General features: G+C 32.4%; 10 protein-coding genes and 1 non-coding gene across 11 annotated transcripts; 8 read left to right on the top strand and 3 right to left on the bottom strand.

The window, feature by feature from the left end:
- Positions 1–849: 849 nt before the first annotated feature.
- On the top strand, positions 850–1,866 carry NOP1 (rRNA methyltransferase NOP1; the record flags this gene model as incomplete). The annotated part of the gene is made up of 1 exon (XM_003683895.1): positions 850–1,866. The coding sequence occupies one exon, from the start codon at positions 850–852 to the stop codon at positions 1,864–1,866; it is 1,017 nt and encodes a 338-aa protein (XP_003683943.1).
- A 743-nt stretch (positions 1,867–2,609) lies between these two features.
- On the top strand, positions 2,610–4,604 carry SLX5 (SUMO-targeted ubiquitin ligase complex subunit SLX5; the record flags this gene model as incomplete). The annotated part of the gene is made up of 1 exon (XM_003683896.1): positions 2,610–4,604. One exon carries the CDS (start codon positions 2,610–2,612, stop codon positions 4,602–4,604), a length of 1,995 nt encoding a protein of 664 aa, XP_003683944.1.
- Positions 4,605–4,987: 383 nt separating this feature from the next.
- Positions 4,988–6,916, top strand: MNN2 (alpha-1,2-mannosyltransferase MNN2; the record flags this gene model as incomplete). The annotated part of the gene is made up of 1 exon (XM_003683897.1): positions 4,988–6,916. The coding sequence occupies one exon, from the start codon at positions 4,988–4,990 to the stop codon at positions 6,914–6,916; it is 1,929 nt and encodes a 642-aa protein (XP_003683945.1).
- Positions 6,917–7,148: 232 nt separating this feature from the next.
- TPHA0Atrna11T lies at positions 7,149–7,221 on the bottom strand. Its single transcript has one exon. It is a non-coding gene; the product is annotated as a tRNA-Thr (tRNA).
- Positions 7,222–8,035: 814 nt separating this feature from the next.
- Positions 8,036–8,899, top strand: IPP1 (inorganic diphosphatase IPP1; the record flags this gene model as incomplete). Its single annotated transcript, XM_003683898.1, has 1 exon — positions 8,036–8,899. One exon carries the CDS (start codon positions 8,036–8,038, stop codon positions 8,897–8,899), a length of 864 nt encoding a protein of 287 aa, XP_003683946.1.
- A 310-nt stretch (positions 8,900–9,209) lies between these two features.
- On the bottom strand, positions 9,210–9,620 carry HHT1 (histone H3; the record flags this gene model as incomplete). Its single annotated transcript, XM_003683899.1, has 1 exon — positions 9,210–9,620. The coding sequence occupies one exon, from the start codon at positions 9,618–9,620 to the stop codon at positions 9,210–9,212; it is 411 nt and encodes a 136-aa protein (XP_003683947.1).
- Positions 9,621–11,433: 1,813 nt separating this feature from the next.
- HHF1 (histone H4) lies at positions 11,434–11,745 on the top strand (the record flags this gene model as incomplete). Its single annotated transcript, XM_003683900.1, has 1 exon — positions 11,434–11,745. The coding sequence occupies one exon, from the start codon at positions 11,434–11,436 to the stop codon at positions 11,743–11,745; it is 312 nt and encodes a 103-aa protein (XP_003683948.1).
- A 1,663-nt stretch (positions 11,746–13,408) lies between these two features.
- Positions 13,409–13,948, top strand: TPHA0A04420 (uncharacterized protein; the record flags this gene model as incomplete). The annotated part of the gene is made up of 1 exon (XM_003683901.1): positions 13,409–13,948. The coding sequence occupies one exon, from the start codon at positions 13,409–13,411 to the stop codon at positions 13,946–13,948; it is 540 nt and encodes a 179-aa protein (XP_003683949.1).
- A 1,264-nt stretch (positions 13,949–15,212) lies between these two features.
- SOK1 (Sok1p) lies at positions 15,213–18,173 on the top strand (the record flags this gene model as incomplete). The annotated part of the gene is made up of 1 exon (XM_003683902.1): positions 15,213–18,173. The coding sequence occupies one exon, from the start codon at positions 15,213–15,215 to the stop codon at positions 18,171–18,173; it is 2,961 nt and encodes a 986-aa protein (XP_003683950.1).
- Positions 18,174–19,130: 957 nt separating this feature from the next.
- On the top strand, positions 19,131–21,563 carry DSF2 (Dsf2p; the record flags this gene model as incomplete). Its single annotated transcript, XM_003683903.1, has 1 exon — positions 19,131–21,563. The coding sequence occupies one exon, from the start codon at positions 19,131–19,133 to the stop codon at positions 21,561–21,563; it is 2,433 nt and encodes an 810-aa protein (XP_003683951.1).
- Positions 21,564–21,777: 214 nt separating this feature from the next.
- Positions 21,778–23,178, bottom strand: RAD57 (putative DNA-dependent ATPase RAD57; the record flags this gene model as incomplete). Its single annotated transcript, XM_003683904.1, has 1 exon — positions 21,778–23,178. One exon carries the CDS (start codon positions 23,176–23,178, stop codon positions 21,778–21,780), a length of 1,401 nt encoding a protein of 466 aa, XP_003683952.1.
- Positions 23,179–23,403: the final 225 nt, after the last annotated feature.

A 23,403-nucleotide genomic window follows, 5' to 3' on the forward strand; every position in this document is an offset into this window, starting at 1 on the left:
TTAACATTAAATAAGTTTTATATAAATAGCAGTATATATATCCCCCGTGTAACAGAGTGGAATATAATATTCTCCTATTTTTTGACACTATGTGATGGCATCAATGATCATCTATTAATTCTTGTTTATTTTCATCTGTTCTTGTTTAGTGTTTCCTTTCTTTTTGCTACAGTGGAAAGGGAAAAAATTAGCATTGGTGTGTCGTTTTGAGCTGATATAACAGAGAAAGAGACGCAAAAGAATTAGGCATGCATTTACGTGTCTCGTGACAAGAAATCAAGATCACGTGCTTGTATTCCAAATCTTTGTTTTCTCTCTCTCTCTCTGTCTCTGTGTTGTGTGTGCTGGGAGTGGTGTTTCTTCTGGGTTACACAGTTTGTTCATTGCGCTTTTGGAAGAAAAAAAGAAAAATTTTCTGTCTTGGTTTTCTCTTTTACAGTATGTACGCTCTCGTATGAAGAGATCGTAATGTTGCCATGTTCTAAAGTTTCAATTGAAAAATGGAATATGAAAAATTATGATGAGGAAAAATACCCATCGTGAAAATTTAACTGAAAAATTTTTTTTGTTAAGCTCATCTCATCAAGTTTTATTGTATAATTTATAGTTATTTCTTTTGTCAATATATATATAGACAGAGGTATACTTATATATTAACTCTCTGGTTTTATTTTTGTACTAGATCAAGAAAAAGATTAAAGATCTCACTCTCTATTTATATATATATACATATTGTTAGAAAGAAAGATAATCGGTGTTAGCACAATTATACGCATAATAGCCTTTTATATTTGTTCTTTGTTTGGAAAAAAAAAGTATATCTTTTCTCAAGATCATAGATTTAGTATAATGTCATTCAGACCAGGTTCTAGAGGTGGTTCCCGTGGTGGTTCCAGAGGCGGTTTCTCCAGAGGTGGAGGTGACCGTGGTGGTTCCAGAGGTGGCTTCTCCAGAGGCGGCGGTGACCGTGGCGGCAGAGGCGGTTTCTCCAGAGGCGGTGGCAGAGGTGGCCGTGGTGGTTTCTCCAGAGGTGGAGGCGACCGTGGCGGCAGAGGTGGCTTCTCCAGAGGCGGTGGTAGAGGTGGCCGTGGTGGTGCCCGTGGTGGTGCTGCTGGTGGTGCCAGAGGTGGTGCCAGAGTTGTCATTGAACCACATAAGCACGCTGGTGTCTTCATTGCTAGAGGTAAAGAGGATTTATTAGTTACCAAGAACATGGCCCCAGGTGAATCTGTTTACGGTGAAAAAAGGGTTTCTGTTGAAGAACCTTCTAAGGAAGATGGTGTTCCACCAACTAAAGTCGAATACCGTGTCTGGAATCCTTTCAGATCCAAGTTGGCTGCCGGTATCATGGGTGGTTTAGATGAATTATTCATCGCCCCAGGTAAGAAAGTTCTATATCTAGGTGCTGCTTCCGGTACTTCTGTCTCCCACGTCTCCGATTTAGTCGGTCCAGAAGGTGTTGTCTACGCCGTCGAATTCTCCCACAGACCAGGTAGAGAATTGATCTCCATGGCTAAGAAGAGACCAAATGTCATTCCTATCATTGAAGATGCTAGACACCCACAAAAATACAGAATGTTGGTCGGCATGGTCGATGCCGTCTTTGCAGATGTTGCTCAACCAGATCAAGCCCGTATTATTGCTTTAAATTCTCATATGTTCTTAAAAGACCAAGGTGGTGTTGTTATCTCCATCAAGGCTAACTGTATTGACTCCACCGTCGATGCTGAAACTGTTTTCGCTAGAGAAGTGCAAAAATTACGTGAAGAACGTATTAAACCATTAGAGCAATTGACATTAGAACCTTATGAAAGAGATCATTGTATTGTTATTGGTAAATACATGAGAAGTGGTTTAAAGAAATAAGAAATGGAATCATAATTAAACCTGTAGCAAAAACAAACTATCAGGGTTTGTGATGCTGGGCTCGTTTTTTAATAATTCATTCATTTTTCATATCAAACATGATTTACTTTATACATCATCACACTTATTAAAGTAACACAATCCTTGTACCATAGATCTAACAGTACTTATTTAATTATTGTATATAAGTAAGTAAAGATAATTTTAGAAAACAAAGAAAGTAAAAATATTGAAACTCAATGACAAGTGTAATATCGTTCATTCCGTAAATTATATTGGTCTGATTCTTAGAAGAGCAATCTTCATCGAAGTAGGTAGATAAAATTCAAACAAAAGAACCGTGTTTTTGTATAACCTTGGTTATACAGCTTACATTGAACTATCGATATTAATACTTAATAGTAACGCAAACCTTTTATAAGAATTAAGAACCTAATAGATATATGTATATGATCGTTGACAGCTTTCATAGTATACTGATAATTTTATATGCGGACTTTTTAGTGAAAAATTGCGCGCCGATGATTTAATGAAGTGTTACCAACGCTTACAATATATTCAAATATATAACGATGTAGACCATATATAAATGCTGGTGTTAAGATGAATTATATTATTAGTAATTTATCGTAAAATATATCTACCTTCAATAGGAAGTATAGATAAGTATTAAACAATACCACTGTAGTTGTTTATATCTTTGAAGGCAAAAGTATTGATGGAAGACGAGATAGTTTAACAAAATGCATGTAACTAATGGTGAGATGCTACGACCTGCAGATGATTTCGTAACTATTGTCAGCGATTTTGAACATGAACCTCGGATCCAAAGTGTCAACAATAATGATAATCAAGTGACTTCAACTGCAGGTAGTTCAAAGTCGACAATAATAGAACATAGTAATGATGATCATCATGACGATAATGATGATGATGAAATTGGTATTATTAGTGAACGTGTAAATTTTGATACTGCTAATAATGATAATATGGATGATCTGTCGGTGATAAATGAAAGGGAGGTTGTAGATTTAGATAGAGAACCTGAAATTACATCAGTTGCTAACAATACAAATGATGATGATTTGATGATTGTAGGTGAACAGGTTATTGAAAACCCTCATATATTATTAAATTTACCTGGTGGTAGGACCTTTGAACTAAGTACTACTACTAATGATTTGCCGTTTAGGAGTTCATTTGAAATGCTACAGAATTTAGGAAGAAATATCAATCTTGCGGGACAGGATTATATGAATTTGACGGATTCAACAAGTCCCATAAGAATAGTACCTAGTGTGAACACTCCAGAAACTGAAGGTATCTTAAATAATACAAGGACTAATCAAAATATTTCAGGAAGATTGAGTAGACAACCCAGAATGCCATCAAGGAGAGAAATCAGAGCAAGAAACATACGAAATCTTAGAATAACACGACAAAGAAACAGGCTTAATAGATTTGAAGCTCAGAGAAGAGAAAGAAAAAAAGCATTCAGAATAAACCATCGTAGATTCATATTTAGGCCTGAATTTTTGAGATATTATCCTGATGAAATCAAACCGTTATTTTATCAATCTCCTGATATTGATACCTTTTTCAATCAAGCAAACATCATAATTGATAGATATCATTTTGACAAACAAATTTTGAAAGACATTTTCATTGAGTTTAGGTATGGTTTGGACCATGGCCTCTTTGATTTACCTGGTTTAGTCACAGGCTATTCTGATGAAGGATTTATTAGATTATGGTATGACTTTAATTACGATGATCTTAACGATTTTGAAATTCATTCCAATTCATTGAATATGTTAGAAATGTTTGTTAATGAAGAACACTTGGAAACTAACACAAATAGAGTTAGACCATATGATGCTGATTACCAATTTCCGAATAGAAATAACGGACTTTATGATAGAGCTATAACGACATCTATTAGCTCAGACTCTTACCCAAGTGCAATGCAGGGCCTGTTTGTAAATAGTAATGACTTTGGATATGCACAAGCTGGAGAACAGGAAACACAAGATTTAATTGCAATGATTCAAGAAAGAGAAGAAAGAGAACACGATATTAGAACACGTAAATTTACAAAGAAGAATGAAAAACTTCAGCAGTTAATAAGGGAAAAAGCTAAAACTATTCCAGAAGGTTATAGTTCATCATTTAGTACTGAAGTTCCTGTTAAATTGATTGATAAACAGGATAAAAATGGTAATAATGTTATAATGCTTGAAGAACAACAGGTAGAAGTTGATGATGAGTTTGGTAATAAAAAAAATGAATCAGTCATTGAAGTACCCGTGTGTTGCCTGTGTGGAGTAGAACTTGGTATTGGAATACCAGAAACTTTTGCTGGAATCAGTGCAGAAGATAAAAAATTGGAGTGTTTTAAAGACATTGCTACAAAATATGGGTTTAGTTGCCCTTATCAAACAATGGTAAGACCTACAGAGCTGGACAGAGATTTATCAAGAAGAACCTTTATATCAAATTGTGGACATGCATTCTGTGGGAGATGCTATAATAGGATTCATTTGGCTAAAGCAGAAACTAAAAAAAATAACGGTAGAGATATAACTAATAAACTAACAAGGCTTTCGCAAAGCAACAGAATTTCGCCAGTAATCCTTGGAAGCTTAAATCCTGATAATTATGGACCTAAAATTTGTCCTGGATCTGATTGTAAATATCAAATTAGAGCGAGGACAAAAATGAGAGAAGCATACTTCTAATGGGAAGCTGTAACTGATATAATGTATAGTCTTAATAACCGCATGTATTGATATACACTTATATATCAGAACAGTAAGCATCACTTCACATTTTATTTCAACGTAGGCGCAATTTCATTCCTTTAGTAATTTTTTTTTTTTCGTCAAAATTTATTTCGATTGAACCATAATTGCCATTTTTTCTAACGCAATATTTGTATCTCATTAACAAATTGTTTGTGTAAGGTACATAAAAATGTGTGTAATGAAATACAAATAATATAATTACAATTGATATTGGAGTTTCTAACATTAATAAAATATTTTTTATATAATTGATTGAGTTCTCTCAGTTATTGTTTTGTGCAAGTAGATCGAACTATTGGATTTAGATATATGATACCATGAGTGTTTTCAGTAAACGGTTCTCCAAACTACTGAAATTCAGTATCATAATTGTTGTATTGTTTTTACTGTTTTCTTATACACATATATCAGAATCAGACCTTATCCCAATTTCCATATATGATGGTATAGGTCTTTCAGACTCGGATAACGACTCCAAAAATTCTTTAAACGAATACTCTAATTATCTTAAAGGTTTTTTAAAGCAAGATAATGAAGGTTCTGTTAATTATGGTGCCAATAGTCATAGCGGTAAGGGAAATTCAGATAAGAGCAAGGGGTCGTTAGCACAAGGGAGTAAGCCACCTGCAACTAGTTTCTCTGAGAATGCAAAAACAGTCGAAAAGAATGTGAACTCAAGTGACAGGACCAAATTGTTAAAGGAATTTTATTCACAAGTCTTCGATTCGATCAGAAAATATTCACCAGTAGGTAAATGTGCAAGAAAATATAAAGAATCTTGTATTTTGACAGATAATATTCCTGATAGACCAGAAAATTCAGAACATTGGTTTAAATTAACTAAAAAAGCATTAGAAAATTGTTTAGAATTTACTCCAGATGAATTCAAGATGTTAAAATCTACACATGATAATTTCGTAAACTCAATTAGCAAACTTACCTTACCAAAACAAGGATATTCTAAACAAGGTATAGTGATGGTTGGTGGTGGTAAATTTTCCATGTTAGCTTTTTTAATTATTAAAACTTTGAGAAACTTAGGTACAACTTTACCTGTCGAAGTATTTATCCCACCTGTTGATGAAGCTGAAAAAGATGATTTCTGCAAGGATGTTTTACCTAACTTCAATGCTAAATGTATATTTATTTCTGACGTTTTACCTGAAGAGCAAATTAAGACTTTCGATTTCAAAGGTTATCAATTTAAGTCATTAGCTTTAATTTCTTCTAGTTTTGAAGATTTACTATTGCTAGATGCTGATAACTTTCCAGTTAAAAATTTGGATAATATTTTTGATCAGGAACCATATAAATCAAAAGGTTTGATTCTATGGCCTGATTTCTGGAGAAGAACTACAACACCTGTATATTATCAAATAGCAGATGTTCCAGTTGATTATACAAAAAGAGTAAGAAACTCCATTGATGATTTAACACCACCAGAAATTTATACGGAGAATTTAGATACAGTTCCATTGCATGATTTACAAGGAACAATCCCAGATCCATCCACTGAATCAGGTCAGTTGTTAATTAATAAGAAACAACATGTTCCAACATTACTGTTATCGTTGTATTATAATATCAATGGTCCAAATTGGTATTATCCAATGTTCACACAAAAAGCTGCCGGTGAAGGTGATAAAGAAACATTCATCGCTGCTGCAGTTTACTATGACTTGCCATTTTATCAAGTTAAAACCAAAACAGGCGTTGATGGTTATCATCAAGCAGATAATAAAGGTTTCAGAGGTGTTGCTATGTTACAACATGATTTTGTTCAAGATTATAAAAGATTTTTGAAAGCTAAAGATAAGATTCAATCTATATATAAAACGGTCGAATCAAGAATTTTTGATAAAAATTATTCATTAGAAGATTATTACAAAAATTATATTTTAAAAACAAATAGTTTTGATAAAAATGATGAAGGTGAAGTTGATATCATGTTTGTGCATTCCAATTTACCTAAATTTGACCCAATTTCATTATGGAAACAGAATGAATTGATAGTTAATGGAGAACACATCAGAGGTTACAGAGCCATTGAAAAATTAAATAATTATGATATTGAATTAGAAAATTTCAAAACATTTAATCAATATTTATGTGTGGAAAAAACAAAATTTGTACACGTTGAAAAACATTTAGAAAATGAACAAGATAGAAAGAGCATGTGCGATTATATAAAAAGCAGATTAGAATATTTGGAAAAGACCCATGATTCAATATTTAAAAAGGACTAAGCCATAATGATAGAAAATGTCACAGACAATATACATAATTTGGTGTAATTAAATCTATTTTAAAAGAAAACAATAATAATAACTAATGTAATAAAATACAAACCATTAAAAGATATTTAATATTCCTGTATAGATGTTTAGTTAAATTTATAACGTTTATGTTGTAACATGCTAATAGGTATTACAAATATTTTGATAATAAAAATGAAAAAAGAGAAAAAATAAGAATACATGCTTCCAACCAGAGTCGAACTGATGATCTCCACATTACTAGTGTGGCGCCTTACCAACTTGGCCATAGAAGCTTTAAATGTTGAAGTTCTTGGTGATCCTAGACACAGACACTAGGTATGGACGTAGGGCATCTGCATTTGTCTTTAAAAACTCATGCAATATGTTGACTTCCTGCTACATAGTAGTCTCATCTGTTTTGATACAACCATCATGGTTTTGTATATGACAAGTCATCTGAGGTCACAGATTGTAAGAGACTACAATATCCTACCAGCTGCCACCTGCTATTGTCCTTGCTATCCAGTGAAGAACAGCGAACCCACCATATAAGCAAACACGTGATATTTTGCATAAAAGGTGATGAAATTTATCGTATCTAACGGATTACACCGTTCCAATGCAGTTTCGTGCGGTAAATTGTCAGACAATATTTCAAATTTCGTCTTTTTTGTCGCTGTTTTTTTCTAAAAAGAATATTCAAAATTCAAGTGCATGCTGTGTCTGTCTGTCTCGTCTGTCTGTCTCGTCTGTCTGTCTCCTTCGAGGAATTGAAATTTCAATCTATGTTTTTCAGAAAATTAAAACTGTGCAAAAAAATTTTGAATAGTTGGTCAAGTTTCTCTCTCTCATACTAACTCACTCTTTTATGATATTATTCATTTTAATTAACTACTGCTACTAGATTATGAGTCTAATGTAAATTAAATAGTTATAACCTTTTAATATCTTTTGTAAAAATAATGAAATTGATTAATTGCTAATTACTTTTGTATAAAAAAAAGTAATATTCTCTTTGTCAGGCGTATTTCTTTTTTTTATTTATTCATTTAGTAGCTTGTAATCTTGAATATAAAATAAGTAAAAGTACAATCCAATAAAACAAAGATGGTCTACACTACCAGACAAATTGGTGCTAAGAACACATTAGATTACAGAGTTTTCATCGAACAGGATGGTAAACCAGTTTCTCCATTCCATGACATTCCATTATATGCTGATGAAGAAAACCAAATTTTAAACATGGTTGTTGAAATCCCTAGATGGACTAATGCTAAATTAGAAATCACCAAGGAAGAAGCTCTAAACCCAATTATTCAAGACACCAAGAAAGGTAAGTTAAGATTTGTTAGAAACTGTTTCCCTCATCACGGTTACATCCATAACTATGGTGCTTTCCCACAAACTTGGGAAGATCCAAACGAAGCTCATCCAGAAACTAAAGCTGTTGGTGACAATGATCCAGTTGATGTTTTAGAAATCGGTGAAACTATCGCTTACACTGGTCAAGTTAAACAAGTCAAAGTCTTAGGTGTCATGGCTTTGTTAGATGAAGGTGAAACTGACTGGAAGGTCATTGCCATCGACATCAATGATCCATTAGCTCCAAAGTTAAACGATATTGAAGATGTTGAAAAATACTTCCCAGGTTTATTAAGAGCCACCAATGAATGGTTCAGAATTTACAAAATCCCAGATGGTAAGCCAGAAAATCAATTCGCTTTCTCAGGTGAAGCTAAGAACAGAAAATATGCCATGGATATAATTAAGGAGACTCATGAATCCTGGAAGAAATTAATCTCTGGTAACGTTCCAGACACTAAAGGTATTGACTTAGTTAACACTACTTTATCTAACACTGCTTCCTTCAGTGCTACTGCTGCTGCTGCTGTTCCAGCTGCTGCCCCATTAGCTGATGCTCCAATTGACAAGTCTATTGACAAATGGTTCTTCATTTCCGGTTCTGCTTAAGGTTGATTAAATAATGTTTTTTCTTGATCTTCTTAACTTCATACTTAACATTTTATATAAGCAGTATTCTAATTTTTTTATTCTAATTTAATAAATTACATTGCTATTGCTACTATTGTTAAATTATTAATTTATCACTTAAACTTTCAAAAACGAAAAAAATTCCTTATATTATTATTGATAAACCGTTACTCATTTAAAAAATTAGTATTAAATATATTATACAGAGAAATAAAAAAAATATTTCTTATTTAATTTTTGATTTTTGATTTCTTATTTAATTTCTCATTATAGAATGTGATATTGTTGTTTATGATCTTTCACCTCTTAGTCTTCTAGCTAATTTGATATCCTTCTTTTGGATAGTGACTCTCTTAGCGTGAATAGCAGCTAAATTAGTATCTTCGAATAGAGAAACTAAGTAAGCTTCGACAGATTCTTGTAAAGCACCGATAGCAGAAGACTGGAATCTTAAATCAGTCTTGAAATCTTGAGCAATTTCTCTAACTAATCTTTGGAATGGTAATTTTCTGATTAATAGTTCGGTAGACTTTTGGAATCTTCTAATTTCTCTTAAGGCGACAGTACCTGGCTTATATCTGTGAGGTTTCTTGACACCACCGGTAGATGGAGCAGATTTTCTGGCAGCCTTGGAGGCTAATTGTTTTCTTGGTGCTTTACCACCAGTGGATTTTCTTGCTGTTTGCTTTGTTCTGGCCATTGTAGACTAGATATTTATTGACGTTCTATGTTATCAAGAAAAGAGAGTTTAAAGTCTAAAAGGGAGAAAAAAAGAACAATAATACGTAAAGAGACTAAAAAAAATTTAATAAGAATAAACTAAAAAACGATTAAGAAAATAAAAATACCAACTTGAATAAATAGTGAAATTAAAGAGATTACAATATGGAAATTACAGATAATCATTTGTTTTTTATCCTTATATATATATATATTTTTTTAAAGAAAAAAAGAACAGAAAATTGCAAATATGAAAAGAAATAGAATAAGGTTATACATGGGAATTGAGAGACCATGTAGACATATATTACTTTTTCTTTTTAATTTTAATAACGTAACATACTGTAATGCGATGTATTAGAATAACGATAAGAAACATCCAATCAATTTAACAAAACACAAAAACATAAAAACATCTCTATTCCTGTTTCTCTCCAAACGATTGCGCGACAAATCATAGTTTACAACGTGCATCGACAACGTAAGAAGATAGCAAGATAATATTAAATTAATTAAATTAAAAACAAGGAGCTCAAGCTCAAAAGCGTAAACGGTTCTGTTGGATTTACCGTTTCTCGCTCTGGCTCTGATTGTAGCCCTCACTGCCACCACTGTTCTACCTTGATTTTCTTTGGGCGGGGGAAAGACGAGAGATGGACATAGAGCAAGGGTTAATGTTCACACCCTTCCTGTCCTCGGGACAAGAAAGAAGCGATGAAAAACAAGCAAGCAACAAATGACAATACTTAACACTTGTTTTGAAAAGGAACATTACGAACATCAGAACATTTATGGTGTTTCGGAAGCGAAAATTCACTATAAAAACATCATTTTCAACTATGGCAGAATCTCGGGACCATTTAGGTGTGAAATTCAGAGAACCGCTTAACTACGAGCGATGCGAAACTCTTGGAACGCGCGACGGACGGGGCCGTTTCTTTTCAAATTATTTTGGAAAAAACAACGCTGCCTCTACTTTCTTTTGTGTGTGTGCGTTTCCATGAACCATGGGAAACACACTCAAGCACTCGCCATTTCTTATATTGAACATTTTAACCTTTTAACATTTGACTGTTTATAATATATATTTATAGTCACTGCCCTTGTGTCGTTTTTGAAGACAATACAGTGAAGATGATAAACCATTCTCAGATTTTCCCATTCGCTCATAGTTAAGGTGTTCCAGTTTTTTCGATCCATGAACTGTAAGGTAATCATCCACTCTACAATGGAGTGGGTTTTATACTGGTTGTTTTAAAATTCATTCTTGTTTCTTCTCTGTTATCCGTTTCCAATATTCTTCTTCTTTCTATAAGCTTCAAGTAAAATAAGGACAATAATAGGTACTAGACTGCTTTCGTTGTTTATTTTATTTCTCGCTGACTCTAATTTGTTGGACCTTAATTCTACGTTTATATCTAAGTATTGAGGTCTCCTTATTAGTTCAACTTTATTTAATTTTTGGAAATGGAAGTTAAATGATGATGATGATCTCTCTCTTATCATATAAATTTGGTATATAAGCAACCTGACTTTTTAGTTTGTTTAACTATATTACTATTTTCTTTCGTTTTTTCAGTTATCAATCCTAATCTTTTAAAGTTCGTATCCTTTTTTCGTTCGTCATATTCTTATATTTGCACTATTTAGTATTCTTTTTTCGTCCATTTTGTTTTAATAAAGATCTTATAATTGTTACTTCTCTTCTCTTATTTATGTTGCTTGTTTATTAATATATTTAGCACTTAACACACACATAATCAATCAATAAAAATATATATAATTAACACAAAATGTCCGGTAGAGGTAAAGGTGGTAAAGGTTTAGGTAAAGGTGGTGCTAAGAGACACAGAAAGATTCTAAGAGATAACATTCAAGGTATCACTAAGCCAGCTATCAGAAGATTAGCTAGAAGAGGTGGTGTTAAGCGTATTTCAGGTTTGATATACGAAGAAGTTAGAGCTGTCTTAAAGACCTTTTTGGAATCTGTCATTAGAGACGCTGTTACTTACACTGAACATGCCAAGAGAAAGACTGTCACTTCATTAGATGTTGTTTATGCTTTGAAGAGACAAGGTAGAACTTTATACGGTTTCGGTGGTTAAATAACATAAAGGTAATGAAAAATTTTATAAATCAAATCATTAAATAAATAAGTAAAAATATTGAAAAAAATTTATAACGGGATTATATTAAATAAATTAATAAAATAAAATTAATAATTTATATTCAAAAGTTTTGGTTACTAGTTAAAAATTTTACTAATATACATATTTTTAGACGAGTGTTTATATTTTGTTAACGGATAGAGTGCTATTGCATATTATAGCGAATGATACGAAATGACATAAATTAGTAGCCAAATGTAAATTTTTTTACCTTTATGTTGTCAATACACATGCTACTTATTATAACAATATAGGAGTTTTATTTTAGTGTAATCGAAACAAAGACAAGTTTTGCGTAAATTAGAGATTAAATTGAACAACTTCACAAAATAAGGCTCTCTTTTCTGCTTACTTTGATGTTATTTTCATTTGATTGCTGATCTTATCTCACATGTTGATAACGTACGATTGCGATGTAATACAATGCGAACCATAGAGAAAGACAGACCGCACTAAAAAATTTAGCTTTCATTATATTTGATATGTAAAGTTGTTTTTAATGTTTTCTATTTTCTAAAAGAATCGTTACATTAAGGGTACGTTAGGTGATACTACGTATACTATCTATGTCAATAGGGAACGGAAGACAGAAAAAAATATGTGATATATTAATAAACAACTATACAGTACAAGTAGTGTTTGTACAAGTAGTGTTGGTCGGTCGTTGTCTACTTCTAATTTTGAAATATTTCATTTTCTTTCTTATTAGTCGACGATGATCGATCGATTCATTGCATTGGTTGTCTTTATATATGGCAATAAGGTAATTTCTCAAAATTTAAGTGATCTAGCTCAAGTTATTTTTAACACAAGGTCAGCTATTTCCTCTTGTTATAGAGATGACCATATAATTTGCGATATATATGCATACAATATAGACACATATTAGAAATTCTGGTGAGCTGATGATGGTTGATATAATAATGATCTTCTTTCATTTGCCACTATGATACCTTTTGCTTAGTTATGCTAAATTAAGTACATTACCAATATATAGAATGTGTCTTTACTTCGTTTCTCGTCCATTATTTTAACTAGCTGCCACTCTACTGTGTGCGTCACATTATTGTTTTTTGGTGTCTTTTGAATTTCTTTTTTGGCTGCCTCTACTAGATTCGGTAATGATTTGGGGAGTGAATATGACTGTGGCCTCGTACTATTTTTAAGGCCTCCCTTGCACCGTCCCTTTCATAATTGATGAAAGAAAAAAATAAATAAAAAAATACGGGATGATCTAGAAGAAAACAATCAGCACGCACAGCCCACTGACTCACACACACACGCGTACTTTTACGTAGAGACGACGGCAGGGAAAAAGAAAAGAACCTAAAAAAGACAGGAAGAATCGGTGCATGGTGCAATAATGCCATCTCTAATAAGACAGTACAAAACATTCGGGTTTAAGTGTCCACGGCTAACTGACACTGATCACTGACTTAAAATTTCGCCTCCAGCAACCGTTAAAAAGCCAAAAAAAGTAACCAAAACATATCACTAAAAAGAAAAAAAGCAAGAACACAAATAACAACACAGAGATAACTCCTAGAGCTGACTGGTCTGAGGCGACTCTACTTTTCCTACGAGTTCAATGTGCATGTAAATGTTTGTAACCAGATACCAATCGAATGGGTACAGACGCGTCCAAACTGTCGATCGACGGAGTTTCTCTCTTACAGCTGCTGTGTTTGCCCAACATTTCTCTTTTCTTTTCTCCTTTATTCCGTCGTTTTCTTTTTTTTTTTTTTCTTCTCTCTTCCATTATTGTACTTACTCTATTATACTTTATTTTACTTTACCGTTCGTTTCGTTTATTTTTCGATTCGTTTCATCTCACCTCGGCTCGTATTTTTGTCTCTTGAATGGGTACGCGTTCGCTATTATAGTGTTTCATCCTAGTATCATCCGCTTCCCTCCAGGAAGATTACTAGTCTGCGCTGTCCACGGTCCACGGTCCACTGTCCACCGTCTGCTTCCCATGATCGGTGCGTTCCATCTTCCGCCGATAGCACTTCCGTGCACCGTCTGTATGTATACCTTCCTCGCCATGTGCTGCACAGACCCTCCCACCGCCGTTTCTTTTTCCTATTCCAAACTTCTAGGACATTTTAACCCGCACACACAGTATTTCCCGCACCAGTAACCCAAATTTTCAAGAACAGGTTGGTTACGCAGAGAGACATAGACACACCAGACATTTTACACACCAGAACGGAACAGTTTACCGCAGCAGCTTGATCAATCAATCTCCACACAGACAAAATACCATACCTTCTTCCTTCTCCTCTCTCCCACCAACATGCAATTTTTTTCCTGCCTACTTTTCCTGTTAAACACGACTGTGGGGAGTACTATCCCGCACAATATGCTATCTATTCTGTCTCCACACGATCACCTACCGCTACACACAACACTCTGGCACGAGTAAAAATGACTTCTTCTCCCCCATCGTCTTCACAATCCCACTTGCAAGTCAATCCGCACACAACCTAAAATCGTGTTTGTCCCTCATTATGTATCGTACGTGTTGATTGATCCATTTTCCGTTTTCCGCCGTCCAACGTTTTCCAAAGTATTTCAATATTTTTTTCTTTTCTAACTTACTTACTTACTCAAGTACGAAGTTTGTTGAAAATTTTTTTTCTACCTTCTTAATCAAGATATCCAGTTTACAATCACCACTTGCATCAGTAGCACTATTATACTCATTCATTACGTTAACTATTACAAATATACCTATTTATCCTTTCTAACAATTAACTTAACTTGACTTAGCTAAGTTAGTCTAGTTCAGCTGAGTATTATATATATTATTATTAGTATTATTCTTATGTTACCACTGTTCTTATGGGGTTTTCCGTTATTCACCGAGACTTAAACTATGATTATTTTCTTTTTTTTTAATTTTTTTGTTTTTATCTTTTTCTGAAAAATGAACTTAAAATTTATACATTCAAAACTTCTTCATTATTCTTTTTTTCTATTTAATATTTTTCAAATTATAACTCTCTTCATATATATATACATATCAAACTACCTAGCTGTAATCTGTATTTATTGTTTTTCACTATATATATTGGAATCCTTTTTTTTCAGTTTATTTCAAATAATATTAAACCCTTCTAGTATAGTGTTGAAATTCCATTATTATCCTTGCCCCGAACAAAACCATCCCTCCGCCCCCCTCATACGCGCATACAAGAGGCAAAATTTTTTTCGTATACACATTGTTATATTTTATCTTCAAAAAATCTAATATAAGATCACTACATCTGCTTACAAACTTTAATATATTCTAATAACTATTCAGCTCCCCCCCCTCACATTCAAAAAGAAATAAAATAAAAAATAATACACCAATTTTACTACCAAGTTAATAACTGTTCTTTTATTTATTTTTTGACACAATGAATACTTCTACAACTGCTTCGACTGCTGCCAATCCAAGCACAAGCAATAATGCAAACTCAGCATCAGCTTCAGGCTCTTCCAAGGGAAATCCATCCTCAAATGATATCTCAGCAAGTAATTCAAAATCCATGAGTAATCGATCAAGTATGGTTCAACATCATCCTCACCAGCATATCAAGAAAAACAGTTTACGAGATTATACAGATAGCATAATTAATATAAACATCAACAAAAATGGCTGTGTGACTCCAACTATTAACGTAGAAAGAGAAATGGAAACTGAAGATGATAACTCTACTGGGGCCATAACGAATAAGAGAATTTCCGCTACAATCAATGCCGACAACAACAAAATCAACATGAGCAACAACAACAATAATAACGATAACACTCGCTCTGATACAAGCAATGCCATGAGCGTGAGTGGCAATATTACGGTCAATAATAGTAATTCATCTTCGTCTTTCTTCAAACCATTTGACCCTCAAACCGGCCAATTTATTAATAATTCAGAGGACGTAAACATAAGTGATAGTGATATTGACATGTCCAACGAAGACCATGAAGATGATGCTTACGATAATAAACTTGTTCAGACAAGTGATGCTAATGACAATGTCGATATCGAAATAGAACTAGACGACGACGTTAATTCAAGGACGAACCAGGATATAAGAATAAACCCAGAGGATAACGTCGGAAGTGCAGATAATGAAAAAAACACAATCAAAGGAGTGACAACAATCGCTGAATCAGAGAATGAGAGTGAACAACTGTTATTGGATATTAAAAAAATTAGCAATAACAATAAATTTAGATCACAATCATTACCAATCACATTGCATTCTTCTTTAAGAAGACTCCCCACTTTTGTAACATCTCATCCACAAAGTAAAAGCATCCCTGCCTCAACAGATCCATCCAGTTTGAATGATAATAGTGTAGAAAGCAGCAATCTTAATAGGTTCAATCAAGCTCAAAATCACTCATCTCTTCAAGGAGGAGGAGGAGTAAATAAAAGAAAATACAACAGATCCTATCGGTCAATATTAAGAGCTACTAACAAACCTGCACAAACATCACATCCATCTCTATTGTTCAAAAAATCATCGCCAGATGCCACTGACTCCTCCTCTTTTGTGTCGTCGTCATCCCCACATTTACCAACTTTTCAAACCAATTCATCAAAAATTAATATACAAAATGATATCCCTTCAAATACAAAAAATTCATTATTCTTCAAAACTAACAATTCTCATAACCACAAATTGATTTCATACAGCAATTTAGACAATTTAACTTTGGAAGAAAGAATAGACTACATTAAATCTACATCTGGTCCACTACCGTTGCCTCCAATCAACCTACAATGTTTGAAAGAAATTGATCTACAAGAAATTGTGAAAAACCCTCAACTGAGGCATGATATCGTCTTTGATCCTCTATTACAATTTAGACCAAATTTGGATGGTGAGAGAGGTTTCAAAAAGACACAACTTGCAGACAAGTACTGGAAGGATGTTGAAAACGAATTGTACGTCTATATGAGAAGACCAGAGGTTTTTGATTACAACAAGACACACCTAGTTCCATTATTCGACACATTGAGAGACGTTCTACTGACCACTGTACCTCAAAAAGAATCTGACATGATTAATGGAATTTTGGACACTGAATTGACTGTTCAAGAGTTAATTAAGGGATCATTACAATTGTCTAATTTCTCGGATTGGCTAGCAGAATTATTAAAACATCATTGTGCACCAATGAGAGATCCATGGGTTGACAAAATGAATACCAAATTCAAAGAATCTGAAGAAGAAGCATCATTGCCAAAATTAATAGAGGCTTTGAAGTTAGTTTTCCAAATTTTAGAAGCAATGAAATTAGATATCGCAAATCATCAAATTAGAATCTTGAGACCTGCATTATTAAGCAATGCCATAGAATTTGAAAAACAATACTTCCATCCTTTGATGAACTCAAATAAAATTGACTTTAAATCGTCCCTAAACTGGTTCAACAGCAAAGTTAAAGAGAGTGAAGCTGAAAATTCGATTAAGAAAGATCAACTTACAGTCCAGGAGAACTATAGGCTATGTATTAGATCTATTATTAGTTTGTTATCTTGTCGTAAAATGGTGAGAAATTACCCAACTACCTTGGTTTTTGACCATACAAGGCTAATATTACTAAGAGCAGATCTTCGTCAAGTTGTTTGTTTATTAATTTGCAGATTACTGTTTCAACAATTAGTTGCTAGTGACACTACAATTTCACCAAAAAGTAAAGAATACATTAATAAAGAATACCCAGTAAACAAATTAAAGAGTGATATTTTAAGTATTATTAGTGACGAACACGGTAACTGTAGATGGACTAAAAACATAATGTCTATTTCTATCCATTTCTGTAAGGTTATTAATGATCTAAACGTCCGTTTTATAAATACTCAAACTCAAAATTCTGATTCTAAAATATCTGGTGATGACAATGTATCAACTACGACTAATGTTAACAAATTACCAACACTAGATCAAAATAAAATCAATTTTGCCAAGTCCTGGTTATCCAAACAAACACAACCCTTAAGTGAAGTATATGGAGTGCTCGAAAGAAGAGTTTTTACTGCATTAGAAAATACAATATACGAGAATGCAGGTTGTACTTTGGATGGTAGAGTTAAACAAGATTTTATCAATTTTTGTAATACAAATACAACTAATGATAAAAAAATTACTTCTACAACACCAAATCAACAACAAAAATTGTCGGTTGCTGCAAATACTCATAACAAGAAACATTTACTGGCTGTTACAGAAATTTCAGAACTGGAAAATAGTTATTACCACTTATATTCGATTGTAAACTTCCATTGGTCAGTATTTGGTAATTATTACATTGAATCATCAAACAATACAATGAAATCAGCAGCCAATTTATCAAAAATTAAATAAATTTGTAATTTTTAAAGTTCTCTTATATTTTTTTTTTCTATAAAAATATTTCTAGTTTCGAAGAATATCATTTAGAATAATAAATATGAACATTATCACTTTTTTTTTTCCGTTAATCGTCTCTATCTAAGTATTGTTTACTTCAATCGTGTTCAATATTCAACTTTACTTGAAATTCATATCTTATTGATGATGATTATTATTAGTATTATTTACTAGTATTAGGCGATTTTAATATTCGTCATTTGAACAAGTATTAAATTGGCAGAGAAATGGCGCACCCAATACAATTACCAGGAAAGGAATAAAAAGAAAAAAGAATATGTCTCTATCGCTATACTACCTTTTCACTGAAAGAAATAAAAAATAAAAAGAAATACGACCAAATCGAGAAATGTTGAGCCCTCTAATAGAAATTTTCACCTATAAATAAATTTGTATAACCCACAAAAATGGAAATATCCGTTTTTCTTTTTTAAAAGGAATCTGATCTTACTGTTTTATAATACAGCGGAAGTGCAAAAACAACAAAGAAACAACATTTCGTGAAGCAACAGATTTGAATCATTGAAGTTAAATTCAAATAATGATTTTTTTGCAATAATAAATATTCAGTGAAGACAAACAAATATTCATATCTATGTTATAAAAAAGTTAAATCTAGTTCTTACCATTCTATAAAAATTATGTGACTTGATCGTAAAAAAATCTCATCTCGTTAATCTTATAATACCTGCTTCAAAAACACCCAATAGGCTAAGTTCAAAATATTTAAACTGCATTTTAGAAGCTACGTTAAAATATAAAACAAAATATATTATTAATAAAATATAAAGGTTATTGATCCGGTATAAAAATATTATTTCCTTAAAATATTCCAAAAAACATCATTTCTTTCTATTTTATATCCATTCTTGTTATCTATTCTACAGTGCATTTTCTTTTGGGATATATCATATGCCAGTTATCACGAACGATCGTTCACCTTTGGACGATCTAGGAAATGGCCATTTCAATAAGAATGATTTAATTAAGGATAAATCTTTTAAGAATAATAATATGATTGCAGCACAGAGCCTCTACAGCAATGCAAACGTTAGTTTAATGTCATTTGACACAATTGCGACTACGGAAAGACTATTGGACAAGTTAGATCTTAGTGTTGATGATGAAGAAATCTTACAACAAGCATTGATAGAGGAAGAAACAAAGAGAAACCAATCTTTTAAGGAATTCAATGCAAAAGGTTCTGTTCCAGCTTCAAAATTTCAATCTTTACGTGACGTTAAGAAGATACCAGATCAAACAGTGAAACCAATTGAAAATAATAATTTGGAAGAATTAAGTAACATTAAATTGAAGAATAATGGTACAGTCACCTCTATTCAACAACATTCCATCTCCAATAATCGCTATTCTTATTTTGTAGAAGAAGAATCAGATTCTGAAGATACAGAATTAAATGATTACAATCTTCTACAAACTATTCATATTAATAAAAACAACGATACTAACATTACTAATACTACCAATAATAACAAACTTCTTCATAACAATAACCATTTTCAGAATAATATAAGGAATAACTATAATCGAAGTGATTTTAATACCAATTTTAATGCCAATAACAACAACAACAATTTTAATAATCATTCTTTTCAAATTCAAGATAAAAAATTTAGTCAAAATAAAAGGCAACCATTCCAAGATTCACATAATTTCCCAAGGAATCCTTCTCCAGGACTTTATTTACCTAATCATAGCATGTCAGCGATGACAAATAATAGAAATCACTACCAACAATTTAATAATGCTCAAAACATTCCAGGTCAACGTGAAAAAGTCAGGAATGTAATTAATTTTGAAAAATATAGAGTACAAAACAATATTCAATCTCATCAAGGACATAACTTACCAAAATCAAGAAGTGTACATAATCAATCTACAAATAATAATTTTCCATCCACACAAGCTTTGCATAATTTACAACAAAATACTAAACCATTTCATATATTCAATAAAAATACCGACCCTGTAATACGGCCTAATAAGATCTCAAATACGAGTAGTCAGAAAACTCAAAGAAGCCAAAGTTTTGAATTAAATACAAGTGAGGCACTAACAAAACCAATTTCTCATTCATCAGCCGATACCATTCCTACAACACCTTCAAAAAATCAGACCAATAATAACTCTATTTTATTCTCAACTGAAACTTCTGCATCTGTAAATAAATCATCACCAGCAGCCACGTCATTAAAACTATCATCTCATTCAACATATAGTGACACTGAACCTGATTTTAAAACCCATAAGAAGAAATCATCATTCTCATTGAAAAATATATTTAGATCCCCAAAAGCAAACAAAGATAAAAGAGCATCGTCCGAATTGTCTGAAGAGAATACTGTCCTTCCACTTAATAGAGAATTTCTTATAGACCAAGGAGATACAAGTATCTCTTCACCTGATAAAAAAAATAAATTCCAATTCGGAGGTCCTTTGCATATGCCCAAAAATTTAAGGTTGAATAAGGGAAATCATAAAAATAAAGAAGGTTATTCTCAACATGCTCGTTCATTTTCAGATTACGCAGATACTAATTTAGGAAGAAAACATTTCGAAAACTCTGTTAGCAAAGTTCAAAGTAACTCTGATGTCTATAATAAAAATGGAAACGATATTAGATATTTTGCTAATCCTGAAAGAAAGATGTCTATGGAGGAACAACATTTAATCGTAGATTTAAGTACTACTAATAATAAACAAAGTCAATCACTTAAAGTAAATAATAATGTTACGAGTAATAGTGAAACCCAATCCAATGTAATCGATAACGCATTAAAATTAAGAAATGAAGGTAAGGTAGAAGAATCTACAGAAGTATTGAGATTAGCATGTTTTGAAAGCAATTTAACTGCTTTTTTACTTTATGGTTTAGCATTAAGAAACGGCTACGGTGTAACAGTAAATTATAAACAATCATTGCATTATATTAAAGAAGCTACTGGAATTTTATCTTTTGAAGAACAAGTATTTGAAGTAGACATTGATCCGATTAAATTGGAGAGGGAATCAAGTGTTCCAGATAAAATTCAAGAGCCTCAAGTTCCAGCTTTGTACGAATACGGAATTGCATATTTGAAAGGATATGGTTTTGATGAACCAAATGAACAACTAGGGTTAAAATGTTTAGGAAAAGCAGCTTCTCTGGGACATGTCGATTCTATGTGCATATGTGGTACCATCTGGTCCAGATCTTCATATACTAGGAAAAGAGATCTCGTCAAGGCAGCTGCCTGGTTCAGAATTGCAAAAAGCAAAGGTGTTGACTTAGTAGGCTCCGATTGGATTTATAAGGATAAATACAAAGAACCTTCAAGTATCTGAGCTTCCTTAGATTTACCACTAGACTTATAAGATACAAATAGGTATATACAGACACATAGATATGTAAACATAAAGTTACACTATATTAAATTACAGAATTCTATCATATATATCCATTGTAACGTCAAGGAACAAAAGTAGTTCGTTGGGCTTTTATTAACAACTGTCATTATAATCTAAGGAAATACCTAAATAATGTACATTTATAATACTGTTACATGTACTCGATACCTTTTTCTGAAATAGTATATGCTAATTCTTTATTTGTCGTGTAGGTAGAAAAGACAATTTTCATTATCCTCTTTACTTGCCAAAATGCAGATGGGTCGTTCCCTTTGTACAAGTGTGCTTCACCTCTAGTTACTAGTAACGATGCTTTATATGATTTTTTCAATAATATTCGAGTTGAAACATGATTAGCCCAAGACAATCCTAAGTTTGGCGTGTGTGTGTCAACTTTCCTTTTTACTATTTTATTATTTTTCGGTGCATTGAAACTTTTTGAAATTCCTTCCTCTACATTTTGTAAACCCTCTTTGTTGTTATTACTAGCCTTACTAGATTTCTTATCGTTATTTATAAATTCTTGTTTCACTCTTATACCATTTATTTCCATGGCTTTATTTATTTCCCTTTCTACCAACATATAATCGTCATCATCAGATAAAATTGCACTATCTTCCAAATTATTTTTATTATTAACATTTGATTCGCTTAGTTTTTGTCTGTAAACTATACTTGAATCTTTCCATCCAACAATCCATCCCATTTGATAATCATAGTCACTAATTTCATGAGAAAAAGAATCGGTAGACGTGAGAAGTATTTTGTCACTGACTTGATTTGCTACTACTATTGCTACTGAATATTTTTTAGCCAAAAATAATAAGTGTTCAGCGAGTTCATTGATATAATGTCTATTTGCATGAGATTCTTTGAAAGAACTACTTTGTAACTCAACTCTCATATGATGAGAGATAGAATCTATAATAAGTAGATTAATATCCTTATTTTGTTCAAGTAATACTGGCAATTGGACTTTAATGATATGCTCTTGGGTCATTAAATCATTACAACCAACAGTAAATATATTACTTTGTGACACATTATTATTAGAAAATTCAGGCCTTGATGTTATTATTTCTTTTAATCTTTCAGTAGGTAAATCGCCTTCTGTCGTTATGTACACACTTTTACCATTTAAACCACCAAGTGAGAGAGGAAGCTGGACACTTAAAGATAATAACATTAGAAATTGAGATTTACCAGTAGAACTCTCACCAAATATTTCTGTTATACCATGTGTATATATACCACCACCAAGAAGATTATCAATTTCCACATCGCCTGTTGTAAAGGAAACTGGTTTGCTAAGTTCAGTAAGTAAAACTGGTTTATCTTTTTCTTCATTTTGTTGTTCCAATTCTCTGATAAGGATTTGTTTAAATTTCACCACTTCATTGATTGACCGTTTCAATACTCTTGATAAATCATTAGGATTCAACATTAAAAATTCCATAACCGTGACATTATTCTGTGCAGAGGCTTCAAGTATGAGAGTGAACTCTGGGAGATATAATAGTTCACTATTAGGTAACTCATCATATAAGTCCATTTCTTTTTTGATAGCCTGATTTGCGATGATTAAACAATATAGAGACCAAAATTAGCAGAGTATTGACTTTATTTCTTTTATTCTTATATATATTCTAATAGCATTGTCAAATTATCTGTGCTTCAAATTTATCTCAAGATGTCATCGGCGCGTAAAGTACAACATACATAAGTAAGATTCATAGAACTATAAGTTTGGCAAAAATGTGAAACTAGTAGTTCCCGA

Source organism: Tetrapisispora phaffii, chromosome 1 (genome assembly GCF_000236905.1).
Source record: "Tetrapisispora phaffii CBS 4417 chromosome 1, complete genome".
Classification (NCBI taxonomy): domain Eukaryota; kingdom Fungi; phylum Ascomycota; class Saccharomycetes; order Saccharomycetales; family Saccharomycetaceae; genus Tetrapisispora; species Tetrapisispora phaffii.